The sequence below is a fragment of the Pleurodeles waltl genome, chromosome 9 (genome assembly GCF_031143425.1).
Source record: "Pleurodeles waltl isolate 20211129_DDA chromosome 9, aPleWal1.hap1.20221129, whole genome shotgun sequence".
In the NCBI taxonomy this organism is placed as follows: Eukaryota; Metazoa; Chordata; class Amphibia; order Caudata; family Salamandridae; genus Pleurodeles; species Pleurodeles waltl.
This window is the reverse complement of record NC_090448.1, coordinates 766,433,920-766,450,237: the sequence shown is the minus strand read 5'-3', so window position 1 is coordinate 766,450,237 and position 16,318 is coordinate 766,433,920. Positions and strand designations below refer to the sequence as shown.

The following is a 16,318-nucleotide window of genomic DNA, read 5'->3' as shown; positions in this document are numbered from 1 at the left end:
GTAAGGAAAAATATGTAAACATGTTTTCTTTTTACATCCCATTTAAAAAAAGTTTAGGCCCAGATTTAAGAGGGCCTAGTGCCTCCTTCCACCACATTTACATCATTTTATTTACGCTAATGTGGCCGATCAAGGCCAAAATCACAGTGCCAGATTTACAGTGGTTCAATGCATGCATTGTACCGCTTTGTAACCCCTTATACCACAATATGCCTGCGCCACTCATAATATATGCAAGGGGGCATTCCCACATTGGGGGGCCCAAAAAATGGTGCAAAGAAATCTAAAATATTTCTTTGCGTCATTTTTTCAGCATTTTTAACACCTGCTCAGAGCAGGCGTTAAAAGGGTGCACACCATTATTTATAATGGGTCCCTCTGCACTGTTCAGTGCTAGCACCAACATTTTGGCGCTAACACTGAACAGTACATGAATGATGTCAAAAATGTTGATGCTATTGCCCCCTATCCTGCGCCATGGTGCGCTGTATTTTAAATATGGTGCACACATGGTGGCGGAAGGGGGGCATGAAGGGGCGCAAGATTTTTGCTAGGCATGGATTCATCTTCTGTAGAAGATGTAGGTGTGTATAATACTACAAGGAAAACAATCAACACTACAACTGTAAAGATAATAACACCTACTATTATATACCTATGTCTATTGCAGCTCATGCTACTATAAGAATTAGCCTTCATCACTCTACTAAAATCAGACTGTTAAGTGGAATATAACAGCAATATAGTCTTCTCTGTCGGTTTCCAGTTGTGCAAACTGCAAAACAAAATCCATGCGAAAAGATGCAACAGAATTATTTACAAAGTCTTTGTGAGTCTTCCTTAGCACTCCATCATGTCCTTCTGCCTCTGTACTCTTCTTAATTCCCTAACAAAGTCAATGCAAAGTCTCCAAGAAGGCATAGTTCAATTTCACTAATAATCACATCGAGAGTAAAATGTCTCAGTCTGTCCAAAGGCAAAGAGAACTCAAAGTAAGATTCAGGCACAATGTTCAGTTCAAGGGGGTTCAGATGGATCTGCACTGTTACCCCAAAATTCCCATAATGTCCTCTCTCCGCCATTGATAGAAAAGTATATCCATTCCGGTGAAGAGTACCTGCTACAGGGCACTGTAGTTTTTTTAGTTTCCTCAGTGCAGTGCAAACCCTTCATCCTCACTTTCAATCAGATCAGAGTTCTCAGTGTCCTCTGGTATTGTTTGAGGAACACTCTCTTTGACTAACTTCAACTTCCCCCTTTCTTGTCTCCTGGGCCAATGGTCTCCAGCTTCCACCCGCTCTCACACAGCACTAGGTGCTTCATCAGGGTCTGAATCTGAATTCGACTTATTTGCCACTACAGGACCAGACTCTTCCATCTCAGCTGCAACTGTGGATCTCTCCAGACCCCCCACAGACCGAGCATGTGCTATCTCAGACCTTCTTTGATCCCCAACAGCTTGACTAACCTGCACCCATTGTTTCTTCGTCACCACTGGTACTTCTGGGACAGGTGCTGTCACATCAAGGGGACACTCAACTCTACAAGTATGGGAAGCATGTATCCAGTTAGGAAGACCTCCACGTTTAACAACTGTCATTGTCACCAAAATGACCTGGTATGGCCCATGCCAACGAGGCTCCAAACACGTCTTCCTGATGTGTTTATTCACCAAAGACCAGTCTCTAGGACTGAGGTCATCACACTGTTCCTGATGTGGGAGGGCTGTGGCTGCTACCACCTGGTGGGACATAGAATGCACCAAGTCAGCTAATCCTTTCCAGTAATCAAGGATCATATAATCTGTGATGTTTACAAGGGCATTTGCAGTATGCCTGGCAATCTCATAGCTCTACCCATAATTTTTCTGAGTAAAACAGGACCAAAATGACAAAAATACAATCAGTAGAAGTTGAGATGTGCCTTTTTATAGACCAAATTGAAAATAGTGCTTAGAAGTCAGTAGCGGTCAAAAGTCTGCTTGAGGTCACAAGAGACTGGTGCAAATCCAAAGTTCAGGCTGACCATGATGGAGGGTAGGCTGGCTACAGAGCCCACACAGGGTCTGCTGAAACAGTGGCTTTTACAGAAATCAGCTGGAGAACCCATTTCTGAGACCCAGGACTAGAAGGGCATCTCAGGCAAGGGTAGGACTCACAGATGGCAGAGTCCAGCAGCACCAGGAGAGTTGCAGGCAGTCTTTGATGTTCCTGAGACTGCAGAACAACAGGGGGCAAGCCAGCAAGCCCTTGGAGTCGATCTGGGTTCAGCAGGATGGGTCCTGCAGGGCAAATATCAGTAGGCAGCAGGGCAGCTCAGCAAAGCAGAGAAGCAGTTCCTTTTAACAGTCAGTCCAGGCTAAGAGGCAGTCCTTAAAGTACATCAGTCTTTATTCGAGCAGAGTTCTGCAAGTCCAGGAGTGTACTGATTTGGTTGGGTCAGAGCCCCAGTACTTATACCCAAATGTGCCTTTGAAGTGGGGGTGCCTTCAAAGCAGCTCCTTGAAGTGCACAGGTCCCCCTTTCATCCCAGCCCTGGTTCCAGACTATCAGTAGGGGGTAATCATCTATTTGTGTGGGGACAGGCACTTCCCTATTGAAGTGTAAGTGTTAGATCCCCTTCACCTTTCCAGCCCAGGAAGGCCATCAACATGCACATGAATGCAGAAGATTCCTTTGTCACACCCACCCTTCCTGTGTTTGTAACTGTCTAGAGGAAATTCACAAAGTGTAGCTGTCACCTAGCCCAGACATTTATTGGAGACAGACTGCAAGGCACACAGAGAAGTAAGAGCAGAGAAATGCCCTAAAAGTGGCATTTCTAAAATAGTAATGTTAAACCTGACTTTCCCATTAGAGAGGATTTAACATTAATATTCCAATGATATGAAACATGATGTAGCTACCCCTTTCTGATATAGAATTATAGCTTAAATGTAAATTAAGGAATTCCTAATGTTGGCCTACAAGACAGTAATGAAAAATGACATTGGGAGTTTTTCACTACCAGGACATGTGAAACTTAAAAGTACATTTCCTGCCTTTTACTTACATGGCACACTGCCCTATGAACTACCTAGGGCCTACTTTAGTGGTAACATATATGTAGCAAAAGGGGTGTTTAAGGCTCGGCAAGAGGTTTTAAATGCTAAGTCAAAGTGGCCGTGAAACTGCACACACAGGCTCCCCTGTGGCAGGGCTGAGACATTTTTAAGGGCAACTGAAATGTGAGCTACAATCAGTGCTGCGGGCCCACTAGTAGCATTATTCTAAAGGTCCTGGGTATATGGTGTACCACTTTACAAGGGACTTACAAGTAAATTAAGTATGCCAATCCTGCCTGTAACGCAGGCACCCCGTGCAATAAGGTACATGGGTATCTGCATTGGCACAAGGCAATACACAGTGCACCAGCACTAGGAGACAGCAGACATGCACCACATCTTAGAAGATATGGCACATTTCTGCTGTCTCCATTTCATGCAGCGCAGGGACTTTGCTTGCTGCCCTGCGTTGCATGAAAGATTAGTAAATATGCCCCTTGGTATTTATCAAAGATGCCCACTATATTGAGCACTCTCCTTATTCTGCAGCATGAATGTTATTTGTATGGACTAAATATCCCACCATCTTAGCTTTATGAAGATGAGAAAAAACAACACCCAGCTGCACATATGCTGCAAGGAACAGATTTCAGTGATAATGGAAGTTAAGCTGTTAATGAAGGGAGAACTATGATTAGTCTAAAAATATGATTTAGGAAAATATAAAAGAAGCAGTCAAAGTGTAGTGTTACCCCATGAGTAAGTTAGGACCCGACTAATATGTTGGTGGAAAGTGAACTCTGTCACAACGCGACAGAGTTTCTTCCCCGCCAACACTGTGGTCCACCCTCCCAATTTTGATGTGGGATTTTGACTTTACATTTGGCCACATCAGTGATTACTCTGGCATCAGTACGTCTAAAATTCTGCGATGGCCGAACGGAGTTAGGGCTGTCAGAGAATCGGATATATGTCCGTCCTCCCAATTAGGAAGGGTGGATATAGCCATTTACTGTCCGCCACCACAGGCAATTCCTGGCAGTGGAGGACAGTAAAATAAAAAAATGCCCCCTTTGCCATGGGACTTGACTCCTATGGCAGAGGCAGCCTTAGCTTTTATATTTTCGAGAAGAAAATCCTGAAACTGGATTTTCTTTTTGAAAATGAAAAGAAATCTGTTTCGTGCAAAAATCCATAATATTGACGGAGCCCTGCACCAAACAGTGAAATAAAGAGACAGGAAGGAACTGCCGTGACGACTGTGACTGCCAATGCTTTACACAGCGTTGCCAAGCACCACACATCAGGGGTTAGGTTGACAGAATTTAAGGCCATATGTACGAACACATTTTCCCATAGACACAGAATGGGCAAAACCCTTTGCCACATCTGGCCCTTAGTGAGGTTGTCCGTGTTACCACACTAAAATGTATAAGTCACACATTTTTAGTCACCCCACATGCTGTACTAAACAGGACTGAAAGCTGAGTTGTATTTATTGATTTGTAACATGCCATTTAAGTAGATATTCAATTTAAGTATTAGTCATGGATCTCCTCTAGAACACAGTTAAAAGTGCTTTCTATTTATATTGTTTCTTTGACATCAGGGTGATGGAGTAATTTGTGCACTGATAAAGAATAAAAATACCAGCTTTATGTGTTTTTGCTCGTTATTGTACAATCCGGTACATCAAAATATTGACCCTATGTTCATTTGATCTCTGCAGCACGTGCTTAACTGAATTAGGGTGCGATCAAGTTAAATGGCATGGTAGTGTGAGCATGTTTTATGATGATTTCTTTACTTTTATATTTCTGGGTACACAAATCCTATAGGTATCTTAAACTTTCCTTTCAGGGCATTGGGTGCAGTTTCAATATATTTTAAGGTTTCTCCTTGATCAAAAGGGTGTAATTTTAAATATTTATCTCTATCTATGCACTTCTTTGCTTGGTTTCACTCACAAGAAAATGTCACACTACGGACATATTTAGAAGAAAGTGGTGCATCGGAACCGATTAGCCACCAGTAGGATTAGTAGTTTAACAAAAGCATAGGAAATCAATAAAATAAAGTTGACAAAACGAAAGTTTTCAAAATAAAGGGTAATTTGTTTATTCAATTCATAACCAATGGCTTTTGCATAAAAAGGTAATATTTATTATTATGTACTTGAGAAATGTTTTCAGTTTGAACCATATTTTGGTAAAATGAATCTTTGGGATTTAAACAGAGCCGCAAATGAGGGTCAATGTCAAGGGTGTAGCTTGGTCAGTAAGACTGGGAGAGTGTGAGCTTCATTCAGATTTTCCAGCAATTATGCTTGCACACAATATTAAAATACATTATATGACCAGCAGGGCTCAAGAAAGGGGCTAAGGGGGGAGTGGAGAGGGAGATCAATGAAGACTGGTAGAGGTACTATGTGAGAGAAAACACAACAGTTTGTAAAATAACCAACATTTTTTAAGAATTTCTCAACAGAAAGGAAGTGTGTGTACTTTTTTGTCTGTGTGTATATAAAAATTACTGGAGAAATCCGACAGACATCTCAGCATACCCGACTGAAAGCACCTGTACCCAACTACTTACTAGAAAATACTCTTGTTGGGGCGTATAACAACCTAAAACACCTCTCCCCCTTGAAGCTATGTCCCTGGGCGCTGTTCCAGCTGTGCGTGTCATCTCTTGTTTGTGCGGGGAGGGGAACAGCCACTCGAGTACCGATGAGGTCACATGTGACCTGGCTGAAAACTATGGGCCTGATTACGACCTTGACGGGTGCGATTTCTCCGTCCCAAATGTGATGGATATCCCGTCCACTGTGTTACAAGTTCCATAGTGGAACTTGTAAGAGGAGGACGGAAATTCCCTCCGCCAAAGTCGTAATCAGGCCCTATGAGATGGAAGCATCTTGTTTACATTAGACCCAGTCTGTGTAAATGACCTGTGCTTATCTGAGAAGCAGAGTATTTTTGACACCCACTAACACTACCTTGTGCTTCCAGTTTGGGTCCTCTCAAAATAACATAGTTTCAGACAGCTGATGCCTCACAACCGTGAACATGGTTCTCAATGATAGTAAACCAGGAATGGCTGTTTCTGCATATGGGGGAGCTCTCATTGCCTGGCTGATGTGAGAGGCTCATAGGTACCTTTTAGTCACGGCCACCGGAATTATGCATTTATGCAGTTTACACATAATTATGGACTTACCACTCTTGCTACATATTCCACCATTTGGTGCATGATTTGCTGATTTCAACAAAGAATGTACTTTCTAGCTCAAATAGATCCAAAGTCACTAAAGAAACCAGCACTCACCGTGCAACGCTATGGCAGGCGCTGTGCACATTTTAACTGGCCCACTTCAATTTGTTGTTTGCTGTATTCAATGTTAAACCGGTACTAAGGGGGTAGAACTGTTGTCAAGTATTCATATTCCCTTTTGATGAACGCGGGAAGGGCTTTTCTCTGCATCGTGCACATTGTTTGGAGCACATCGCATTATGTTCTTTCGAATCAGAAAAGATAATGTTAATAAGATAGTGAATCTGAGCTTCCGTGTCTTCCAAGAGAAAATCACTATGAGTTCATGGATACAAGTATTAATAGGATGTGGGGAATGTGCATATCTTTCGTAATTAAGTAGCCTTTGTATTTTGCATAGTATCTGGCATCTCTTTAGTATCAACGTCTGTTAAAACGCCAACACAGACAGGCAAAACAGCTACAACATGTAGTGCATAGTGCCAAACAATATGTCCTTCTATCGCATAATTTTACCCACCCCTCTACATTACTTGGCTTTCCACTGCCCTATAATACCAGTGACCCTGGTTTTAATTCAGCACCGGCTCCCTGACTGTCAGCCAGTACCAGATGTAAAGCATAAGCTTCACACAGCTCTGAATGTCTCTTGGGCAGTGCATGAAATTGTTCGTCCACGTTTGATGTGTTTCTTTGCATGAAGTGCCACAAGAGGGCTTCATCCCACTACCCGACAGCATAGCTACTGAGTGACTCGGGCCTCGTTGCTGTGCAAGCTAGCCTATGAAAGCGGAATATGATTTAGTTTGCAGTTGAGCTCTCTCTTTTGAACCGACTGGCATTCCATGGAATTTAATTGAATTGAAAACAAATTATGAAGCCCTAGCTGTTATTCCTATACGGTATTTGTGCGCAGCAAAATATTCATGACTGAAGAACTCTCTCTCTAGTGGGAACATTAGACAGTGGTATCAATACGAGGAGTTAGGGACAATAAAATGTTTTCAGTATGTGACGTGCGCCATCTAGTGACCCACAGAGAATATCAATATATGAGGAGCTCCCGTGACTAGAACAGATGTACATTTTGTTAGGGACACTTCTTGTGACTGGAATAATATATGTATGTTCTCTACAGCACCAGAGCTGGACAGGCTTTTTCTGCCACTGGGTATTACCCAGGTGGGCTGGAGGCCCTGGGGGCAGGTTTTTAGGGCAGAGGGTCCTACTTGCTCCTCTGTCACTTTCCACAACTCAATGAGTGACAGCTGGCATGGGGAGGCTTCAAGAGAGAGAGATAGAGGGAGAGGGAAAGTAATCAAAGTCAGAAAAGAGAGACTGGATAGATGAAAAGAGAGAGACTGCATGAGGAGATGAAGGAAGGGGGCTGGTTTGAGCGTTTATGCCAGGGCTACTTTTGGTTCCTCAGTCCGCCCCTAGTAAGTGGGTCTGCAGCCACAGTTGCCTTGACAGAGGGATTCAGTCATAAAATCCATCAAAGTCTTCTTTCTCCAGACTCCTCCCCTTCTCCGTCACATCTTCTGACTCTGTGCTGCTTGCCTCAGACCCCTCGATGAAATCTGTTAAAAAAGAAAAAGTCATGTGCCTCTCACGAAACCTTTCATAGCTTAAACTATGCCTTCCGGATACAGTACATTAAAGCCAATAGTTCCTTTCTTTGGGCCAATAAGAATCATATTTGCTTGTGACGTGCATTAAAACGAAATCGTTTTATTTACGCCTGTTCTAAGTACACCTGATCTCTAGCATCCAGATTTACTAGTCTATTAAAAAATCTATACAATGACTAAATGTTAAATTAAAATTTATTGCAGTCACCTTGCTGTCATGTTTAGACAGCATTATGTTTTCTTTGTTCATCTTTTTAACGTTGTTGCATATCCCTGTAATCAAAATAACAAAAAAACCTTCACACCTGCTTACTAAAGACAGACTCTTTGGTTTTTCCAATGCTTGATATACTTTGCCCTTTAGGTTGTTTTCTGACTAGCATTTTTCATTTACATATTAGCCCTGCAAATTGCAGATGGAAGGTTTGCGCCTATTGTTTTAAACTGGTTGTTAAATATGTGATTTTTAGTTTATTGCCTTCTAGTTCATCAAACCATTAGGAATTACCTAATTACCTGCTCTCTTCCTGATAAAGGATCAATTTGTCCTCAGAGACTACCAGGATTTTGAGCATTGATCAACATGAACAAGATGTCCACTTTCTTAAATTTAAAGTGCGGGCTTTCATTTATTTAAATCAGTCTTTAGTTATTTAACTTTTACCTTAGGACATTCACATCAATGGCCACAAAGAGCCGCACAAGCCATTTTGATTACAATGTAAGAAGCCATTCAACTCACAATCAAGTGTACATGAGAGTGCAAACTTGCCTTTTGTCCCAACAGGTATGCCAGATTCCATCTTGTCTTGTCTGAATGGGAGCAATGAGAAAGACAAGTCACACTTCGAGCAATGGAGACACAGTTATTTTGCAAGTCACCAGATTGTACCAGTATGCTATTTGTGGACAGCCCTGCCCCACATCATGCTTCCCACTTATTCCCTAGAAATGATGCCCCTTATTTAGAATTTGCCGGATGGGATACTTCATCACAAATGAGTAGGATGTCCAGTCTGGTGTCTCACAAATACATTATAGCCTATTGCACTTGTAATAGAGAGGATGGGTTACCAGTCACATTTTGACAGTGTATCCAATCGAAAAACTCCAAATAAAGCCTTTTTAACAGAAGTTGTAGCAAGGTGCAACATGTCTAATAAAATAGGCAGACCAGACCATGTTTAGGGGTGTGCGAAACTGTTTTTTAAAAATAGTTCATTATTTATTTCATGTAATGTATGTGAAATTATGTAAGATTACATACATTAGTGTTTCCATCATCTTTAGTGAAAACTGAGAACGTGGTCAAATTTCACCATGAACAGTCACGCAAGAAGGCTGCTTTGAGGGGGAAAATGTCCCACCGAACAGTTTTCCACAGATAGGCCTCTGGATGATAGAAATTGTGCAAATGTTCTTGCCCACAAGACGAAGATACATAGGTGCTGATGGTCTACTCACAGGTAGCTCTTCTGTGGAGGAGAACCTGACCTGCAACGTTCATCTCCCTGCATTGATTTCTGGCTGCAGCTCATGGAAGGAAAAGAAACCATTGATATGAGTTGATCACGACGAATTATATTTTTCTACTTGCACATTGAGGAGAACTTTCAATAGTGCAGATTAGAAAATAAATATAAAATGAAAAAAGCAGACATGTAGAAATATGTTTCTAAGAAATGGGATCGATCAGGTCAGCCAGAAGGAATACAACTGTAAAAAGGGGAAAGACAATAAACTTAACTCGGGGTAGGAATACAACATGTGCAGCACAAATTACAAAGTCCATAGTGGGCTCAGCTTACACCCAAGAAAAGGGCCAATGTGGATTCTCTTTGTGATGGGTGCAGGAATTCGGAAAGAGAAAATGCAATGTGAAATTGTTTCATTTTCGAATGACACAGAATTAGTCAGTGACAAAGGAGGTACGATATTTGCTGGAAAAAAACAGCACAGTGCAGTTCAGGACATGGTCCACTAGCTTTTCTTCACCCTCTATCCAATCCATTGTGATACAGTGAGTGTACAATTCATTGAGTTCAGCGTAATGCCTGACAAGCTGGATGAGTAACTCACTTATTGACTCAGTACTCAGGAAAATGGAATGAAACGTGAGTAGGATATGGTTAAAATAATGTTCTAGTTAGGTAAAACTGTCAGTTAAAACATACTGTAAACACACAAAACTACAGAAATTCACCAGCTATAATCTCAAGTAATTATAAATCGTGCCCTAAAGTAACTATAACTACAACTCGTGCCATCGCTTTGCACATTGCTGTTATCAATGATGTCATTTCAGATGTCATTAGGGATGTTATTAATGCAATCATTTAACATGTCATGAGTCATTTAACATGTCATGTGTGATGTAACATATGAGGGTAATAGCAGTATGGTGAGGGCGCACGGGGTCAGGGTGCCCCTACCCTATTCCCTTATATCTTTTTTTTTAGGAATCGGGGACCGAGGCACCGAGTTCTAAGATGGCAGCTGAGAAAAATCAGGGTTAAGAAAAAAGGGGTCCCAAAACGCCATAAAAAATTACACATAGCCACAGTCAAAATGGCACAATGAAATTACACCAAGCTTGTCAAAAAGCTAGATCTTGGTCCAAAAAGGACGCTTTTTGTGACTGGTCATTAGTTTTGGAGAAATCAAGGTTAAAAACTTTGCTTAGTTCACGCTATGTAGGATCATCGGAGCTGACAGATCTTATGAAGCAATCTGATTGGATGCTATCAATCAGATCTCAGCACCATAGATTTACAGCGCCAAATTCAAAAACCTGTGCGGCCTGCTGTGCTTTTTTCATTACAGCGCCCAGAGGTGGGCTAGGGCTCGCGGCAGGGGGGTAGGTAGCCATTTTTAAATTTTATTGGGTGGGGGGAGACATATGCCCGTCCATCCCCAAGCCTTATACAGGCCCTGGGAACACCATCCTATGGGATAGATTGTGATAATAAGTCGAGCGGCATGCAGCCACCCTCCCCGAGCCTTCATGAGGCCTGGGGACCTCACCCCCCAGGGCCAAGCTGGTTAATTAGCTTTGGGGGGCATGCAACCCCTCCCAGTCCTTTGTGAGGTCCTCAGGACCTCCTCCCCTTGGGTCAAGACTTAGGTTTTGAGAGGGGAGTGCATCCACCTCCATCATCCCCTGGGACACTGTGGCTTACATGCCTGGGAGAGCGCCAGCAAACCCTGCCCACACTCTCCCCCCAGGCAGGGAACACAACTTGGCTCCCACCTGAGATGGAGCAGAGTAAATTACTGCTCCTGCCCGGGCGGGAGCAAACTTACTGAGCAAGGTTTATATATGAAATTGCTGTTGCCTGTGGGTACCAGTATGGATGCTGGCTGGGAGCAGATAAAGGCAACGGGACTTGGAGCTGCCCTTGCGGTTCCAAACTAATAAATTAAAAAAACTAGAATCAAAGTGTGGATGCCCTTGGTGGGCACCCAAAAATATTTTTTTTTAAATAAAAGAAATGAACTGCAGGGACCATTCATTTAGAATGTACTTCTCTGGAAAGGAGCTTCCCATAATGCCCTGCGAGGAATTTTGAATCACATTTTTATGATCTTGATGGTGCCTCTACAAGGGATAGGGGTACCACTAAACATTTTGTTAATGTTCTGGAGGGCCGCAGGGCGCACAACAGCTCCTCAGCAACATTAAACAAAAACATATAGTAAGCCTTTTAGTTCCTTTAATTCATAACCCCAGGAGTGCTTACCATATTTTTGTAAAACACTCCATGCTGGAGCTGTAGGATCTTTAGCTGCTCTGCAGGGCACCCTTTTTGTTGGTTCGATGGCTATAACAATCACTCGCACTCTCAACTTGCACCTCATCACTGCCCCTCAGCTTCCCCTGACTGGTCCATTGTGCTGTCACTGCCCCTCTGCCTGCCCATTATGTCCGACCTGCTGCTCCTGCCCCTCCCACCTCCACCCTGCCTTGCGTTGTTCGAGTCAATGCTCCTATCCTCTCCCTCTTGCTCTTAAATGTCCAATGTACTCCCACTCTCCCTGCTCTCCATGGCCTGCTGTGCTGCCAATGCCCCTCCTGCCCATCCTGCATGGTCTATTGTGCTGCCCCTATCCCCTTAACCCTTCCTTTAGTTGTTTAAGTCCAGGCCCTACCCACTACCTTCTGCTCCCCCATCGTCCTCTGTGCATGCCCATCCCACTTCCCTCTTGCCCACCATGGTCCCTATTTCTGCCACTATCCTGCTGCCTGCCATGCATGGTCTGTTCTGCTGTCACTTGTCCTCCTTTCTCCCAGCCTCTCTCTTTTGTTCATGTGCAGGCCCCTGCACCTTTCCTCCTGCCCTCCACGGTCTGCTGTGCTGCTGCCTATGTGGTCCATTGTGAGGATACTGCGCCACCCACCTGTCTTGCATTGTTAGTTTTAGGGTCCTATCTCTCCCTCTTGCCATCTGATGTCCGAGTCCGGGCCCTACCCCCTCCCACCTTCCCGTAATAGTCTATTGTGTTGCCCCAGCCCCTTCCTTCTGCCCTCCGTTGTCCACTGTGCCGCCACAGTGTCTGCTCTCCAATGTCAGCATTGCTGATACTGTCCCTCCTGCCTGCCCGCCATGGTCCATTGTACTGACACTGCCCCCACCCACCTGCCTTGCGCGGTTAGCTTGCTTTCCCTATCCCTCCTCCTGCCCTCTGTTGTCTGAGTTCGAGCCCTGACCCCACTACATCCTGCCCTCCATGGTCAGTTGTGTTTCCACTGTCCCTACCTGCTGCCCTCATTGTCTGTGTGTCTCCTAATTCTCTCTGTGCTTCCGTCCATGGTAAATTGTCCTTCCGTTGTCCATCCCACCTGCCCCACATGGTCAGATGGCTGTTTCTGCCCTGCCCCCCTAACCATACACCCCTTTGTCCATATGTGGGCCTGCTGCACCCTGCCTCCTTTCTTAACTGCCACTGCACCTCCTGCCTGCATGGGCCATTGTGCTGAAATTGACCCACCCACCTCCCTGTGTGGTTAGCTTTTTGTCCCTATCCCCTCCTCTTGCCTTCTGTTATCTGAGTCCTTACCCCTCCCCACTCCTTCCTCCTCACCATGGTCTGTTGTGTTGCCACCCCTCTATTCTGCCCTCCACTGTCCATCATGCTGCTACTCTTTCTCCTACCTGCCTTGCATCATTAGTTGTACTGCCATTGCCCCTCCTGTGTGCCCTGCATGGACTGCTTATTGCTCCTGCCCCTGCTTTGTCCTTCTCTTCATTGTCTTAGTCCATTGCCCTACACTCAATCTCCTGTCCATAGCGTGCCGTACCCCCTTCCTCCTGTCATCTATAGTCCATTGTGCTGCCACTGCTCAGCTTGCTGCACTTCTCACTATCTCCATGCTCTCTGTTGTCCTGTCTCCTCCCTACTGGTCTCCATGGTCTGTTGTGGTGCCACTGCCCCTCCCACCTGCTCTGCCATATCAGCTTGCTGCCCTTGTCTCTTCAACCTCCCCCCACCCCTGCCCTGCATTTTCTGTGTGCGTGCTCCTGCTCTCTAACTCTTATCCTATGTGGTCCGTTGTGCTACCACTGCCGTCCTGTCTGCAATGTGTGGGCTATTGTGCTGACACTACCTCTGCTGCCAGCCCTGCATAGTATGCTTGTTGCCTTTGCCACCTCTCTCCTACCTTCCATTGTCTGAGTCAGTGTCCCTAACCCATTCATCTTGTCCTCTAGGGTCTGTTGTTCTGCCTGCACCCCTCCCTCCTTCCCTCTATGGTCTGTTGTGCTGCTACAACCACTTGCGTCTATTCTGCCACAGCCTCTCTTGTCTAGGCTGCGCTCTATGGTCCATGGATCTGGCACTGCACCTCCTCCTGGCCCTGTGTGGTCAGTTGTGCTGCCACAATTCCTTCCTCCTGCCTGTCAATGTCAATTTGCTGTCTCTGCCCCTGCTCTATCCCCGCACTCCATTGTTCAAGTCCATGCCCTTGCCACCTTCGCCCCACAGAATTCTAATTAACTAGACTGTTAAGATTCTGAATTTATTATAAACGTGTGGCATGCCTAAAGCATACATGCAATATTTTTAAACAGGAAGTGGGAGATTTTGAAAAAAATAGGGGGTATGTATTTTCCCTACTGGCTTATATTGAAGCATAGACAATATCAGGTGGCAGACACCTAAAATAAAGCCCTTTGCATTAAACAATTATGAGTCTCCTGCCTAAACCAGATCAATCGGCATGTATGTCATCTTGATTGAATGAGAACTATAAAACCTAAACAATTCCTTTAGAAATGAAGAAATGTTAGGGTGTCTTTTTCACAAGGAAACTGTGGTTGGGGCTTAAAAAAGCTAAACTCGGCGTAGGGTGGCTACATTTGGGGGGGATATCTGGACTATATTTGGCCTCCATTTTCTCTGCTGACCATCTTGAAAAAAGACTTTATTATTATCAAGCTCCCTCTTTAGTATGGAGTCACACAGATAGTAGATGTTACAGTGACAGATCTGTAAAGTAATTGACTGTTTTAATTTGGAGTCATACTATTAATTCCCATTGTATGATGCTTATTCAACGTGACGTGAACTAATATCTTTGACAAATCAGAATGGCTTGAGAATTCTAAAATACTGATGGAGATTTGAACTTTGAGCAGTCCTCGCAGTTCCTAGCAGCTTGCAGAGAGCTCCTGATGCTTGCAGATGCCTTGCTGGTCCTGATGCTTGCTGATGCAGATTCCCGGGATGCTGGCCCCATTGAAAGGTATCTTCCTCCCTGCCACTGCCCTTTGAAATGCCTTCTTAGGTTTAGAAATCCTTTTATTTTCCCCATTCAGAAGACTCTTGACAGAGCTTTAGAGATGCTGACACTTTCCCTTTTTCTTGTCTTTTGCCTAACTCAGTTAGTGACCTACAGTACAAGATTATTTTTTTCCAAATTATGTTTGCCATCTTTATGTTTTTTTTAATTTGCCTGCATGTGTTTCTCCCCATACAAGTATTTCCCTGATTTATGGGGCTGACCTGGGGCAGCTAAAGTTTACTGACTCTGCTAAATTTGAACTGACCAGTGATTGTTAACTCTGAGCAATGCAATATCTCAGTGCCTTACATATTTTTACTGATGATATGCCTTATTAATTTAAATGCTTAGTTTTATTAATGTTAGTTCACCTAAATCTATTTTGATGCCTTGTGCTACCTTTACTGATTATGCATCTTTACAATTTGGTTTTGTGCTTTGTCCACATTACTTTCATTTTGTGTTTGTAATACATCTTTAACTTTATTCTTGATTGGAGCTTTCCTTCCGTGGCCACATTGGTCATGGTGTCTAACTTGTTCGGGGTGTAGTTGAAATTCTGTTGATGGATCTACCACACTACTTGCTGGGCCCAAAGATTCATCCACCTTGAAGAGCATTGATTCAGGCAAAGGATAAACATGCTACAGCATAGGGAAGACTGTTTCTGCAAGTGACAGAACAATGGTGAGTCTGTAGAGCAATTAATCCTCCCAACAGATGCACTGGCATGCTGTTATCCTCCTGAAAATGCTATTGCTTCTCTTGAACTTTGTTTTGAAGCTGGTTCCTTGACACCATGGTGATAGTTCTCTGGGAAATCTGACACACTGCTATGAGGTTCCACAACACCTTGGCTCGCACTTAAATTGACATCAATGAAAAAAGTGGCTCGCACAATCCTGGCAAGGGCACCTACAAAAAGCTTTTTACCAGTCACATATGGGTTTCAGTTCTCACACTGATTCTATTCAAACATTTTGTAGAACTCCGATGTGATCTCCTGGCCACTAAGAGGATTATAGTCCATCAAGACACCAATGATACGTATGTCTAACTCAAGCTGTCATTACCAATGAATTTCAGCACCATCATTCTCACTTTAGTCTCATGCAGCATTAGATGTCTGCTTATATACCTCAATTTAAGTCAGGCAACAACAGAATTTGTTCTCCTTCATGGGAAAAACAAACCTCAATTCAATTGTGGCATTCAGACATTAAGCTTGCGGGTTTCACCCTCACCCAATAGACACACTTCCATCGGAATCTGTATTGACATTGCCCTCTCATCCAAAACCCTTATCACTGAAAAGTCTCTGTGCCAGTTAAAACTTCTTGTGAAATATAAATATTTCCTCCCCAAAGTCACTGTTAGCAACACCGTTTAACTGTCATCTTTCCCACTGTGATGGTAGAATGTCCTGTTGCATGGTTTTTGAGATTTCAGCCCTAATCAACCAGCCACATAAAGAATTACCACATCATCCACATTATTCTGATATGTGAACTGTTTTTTTCTTCAAGATGCATAAAAATGAAAACCTACTGTATCCTCTACAAATACATCAACACTAGAAAACTGGACCAT

General features: G+C 43.6%; 1 protein-coding gene across 2 annotated transcripts in view; it reads right to left on the bottom strand.

Annotated features, from left to right (window-relative positions):
• Window positions 1-5,155: 5,155 nt before the first annotated feature.
• Window positions 5,156-16,318, bottom strand: part of LOC138259941 (glutamic acid-rich protein-like) — a 130,835-nt gene continuing 119,672 nt past the window's right edge. For both annotated transcript variants that reach the window (XM_069207936.1, XM_069207937.1), the window contains 3 exons: window positions 9,412-9,474; window positions 8,720-8,760; window positions 5,156-7,896 (listed from right to left, as the gene is read on the bottom strand). In XM_069207936.1, coding sequence (XP_069064037.1) covers window positions 7,796-7,896; window positions 8,720-8,760; window positions 9,412-9,474 — 205 coding nt within the window. In that variant the 3' untranslated portion in view covers window positions 5,156-7,795. The remainder of the gene's footprint in view (window positions 7,897-8,719; window positions 8,761-9,411; window positions 9,475-16,318) is intronic.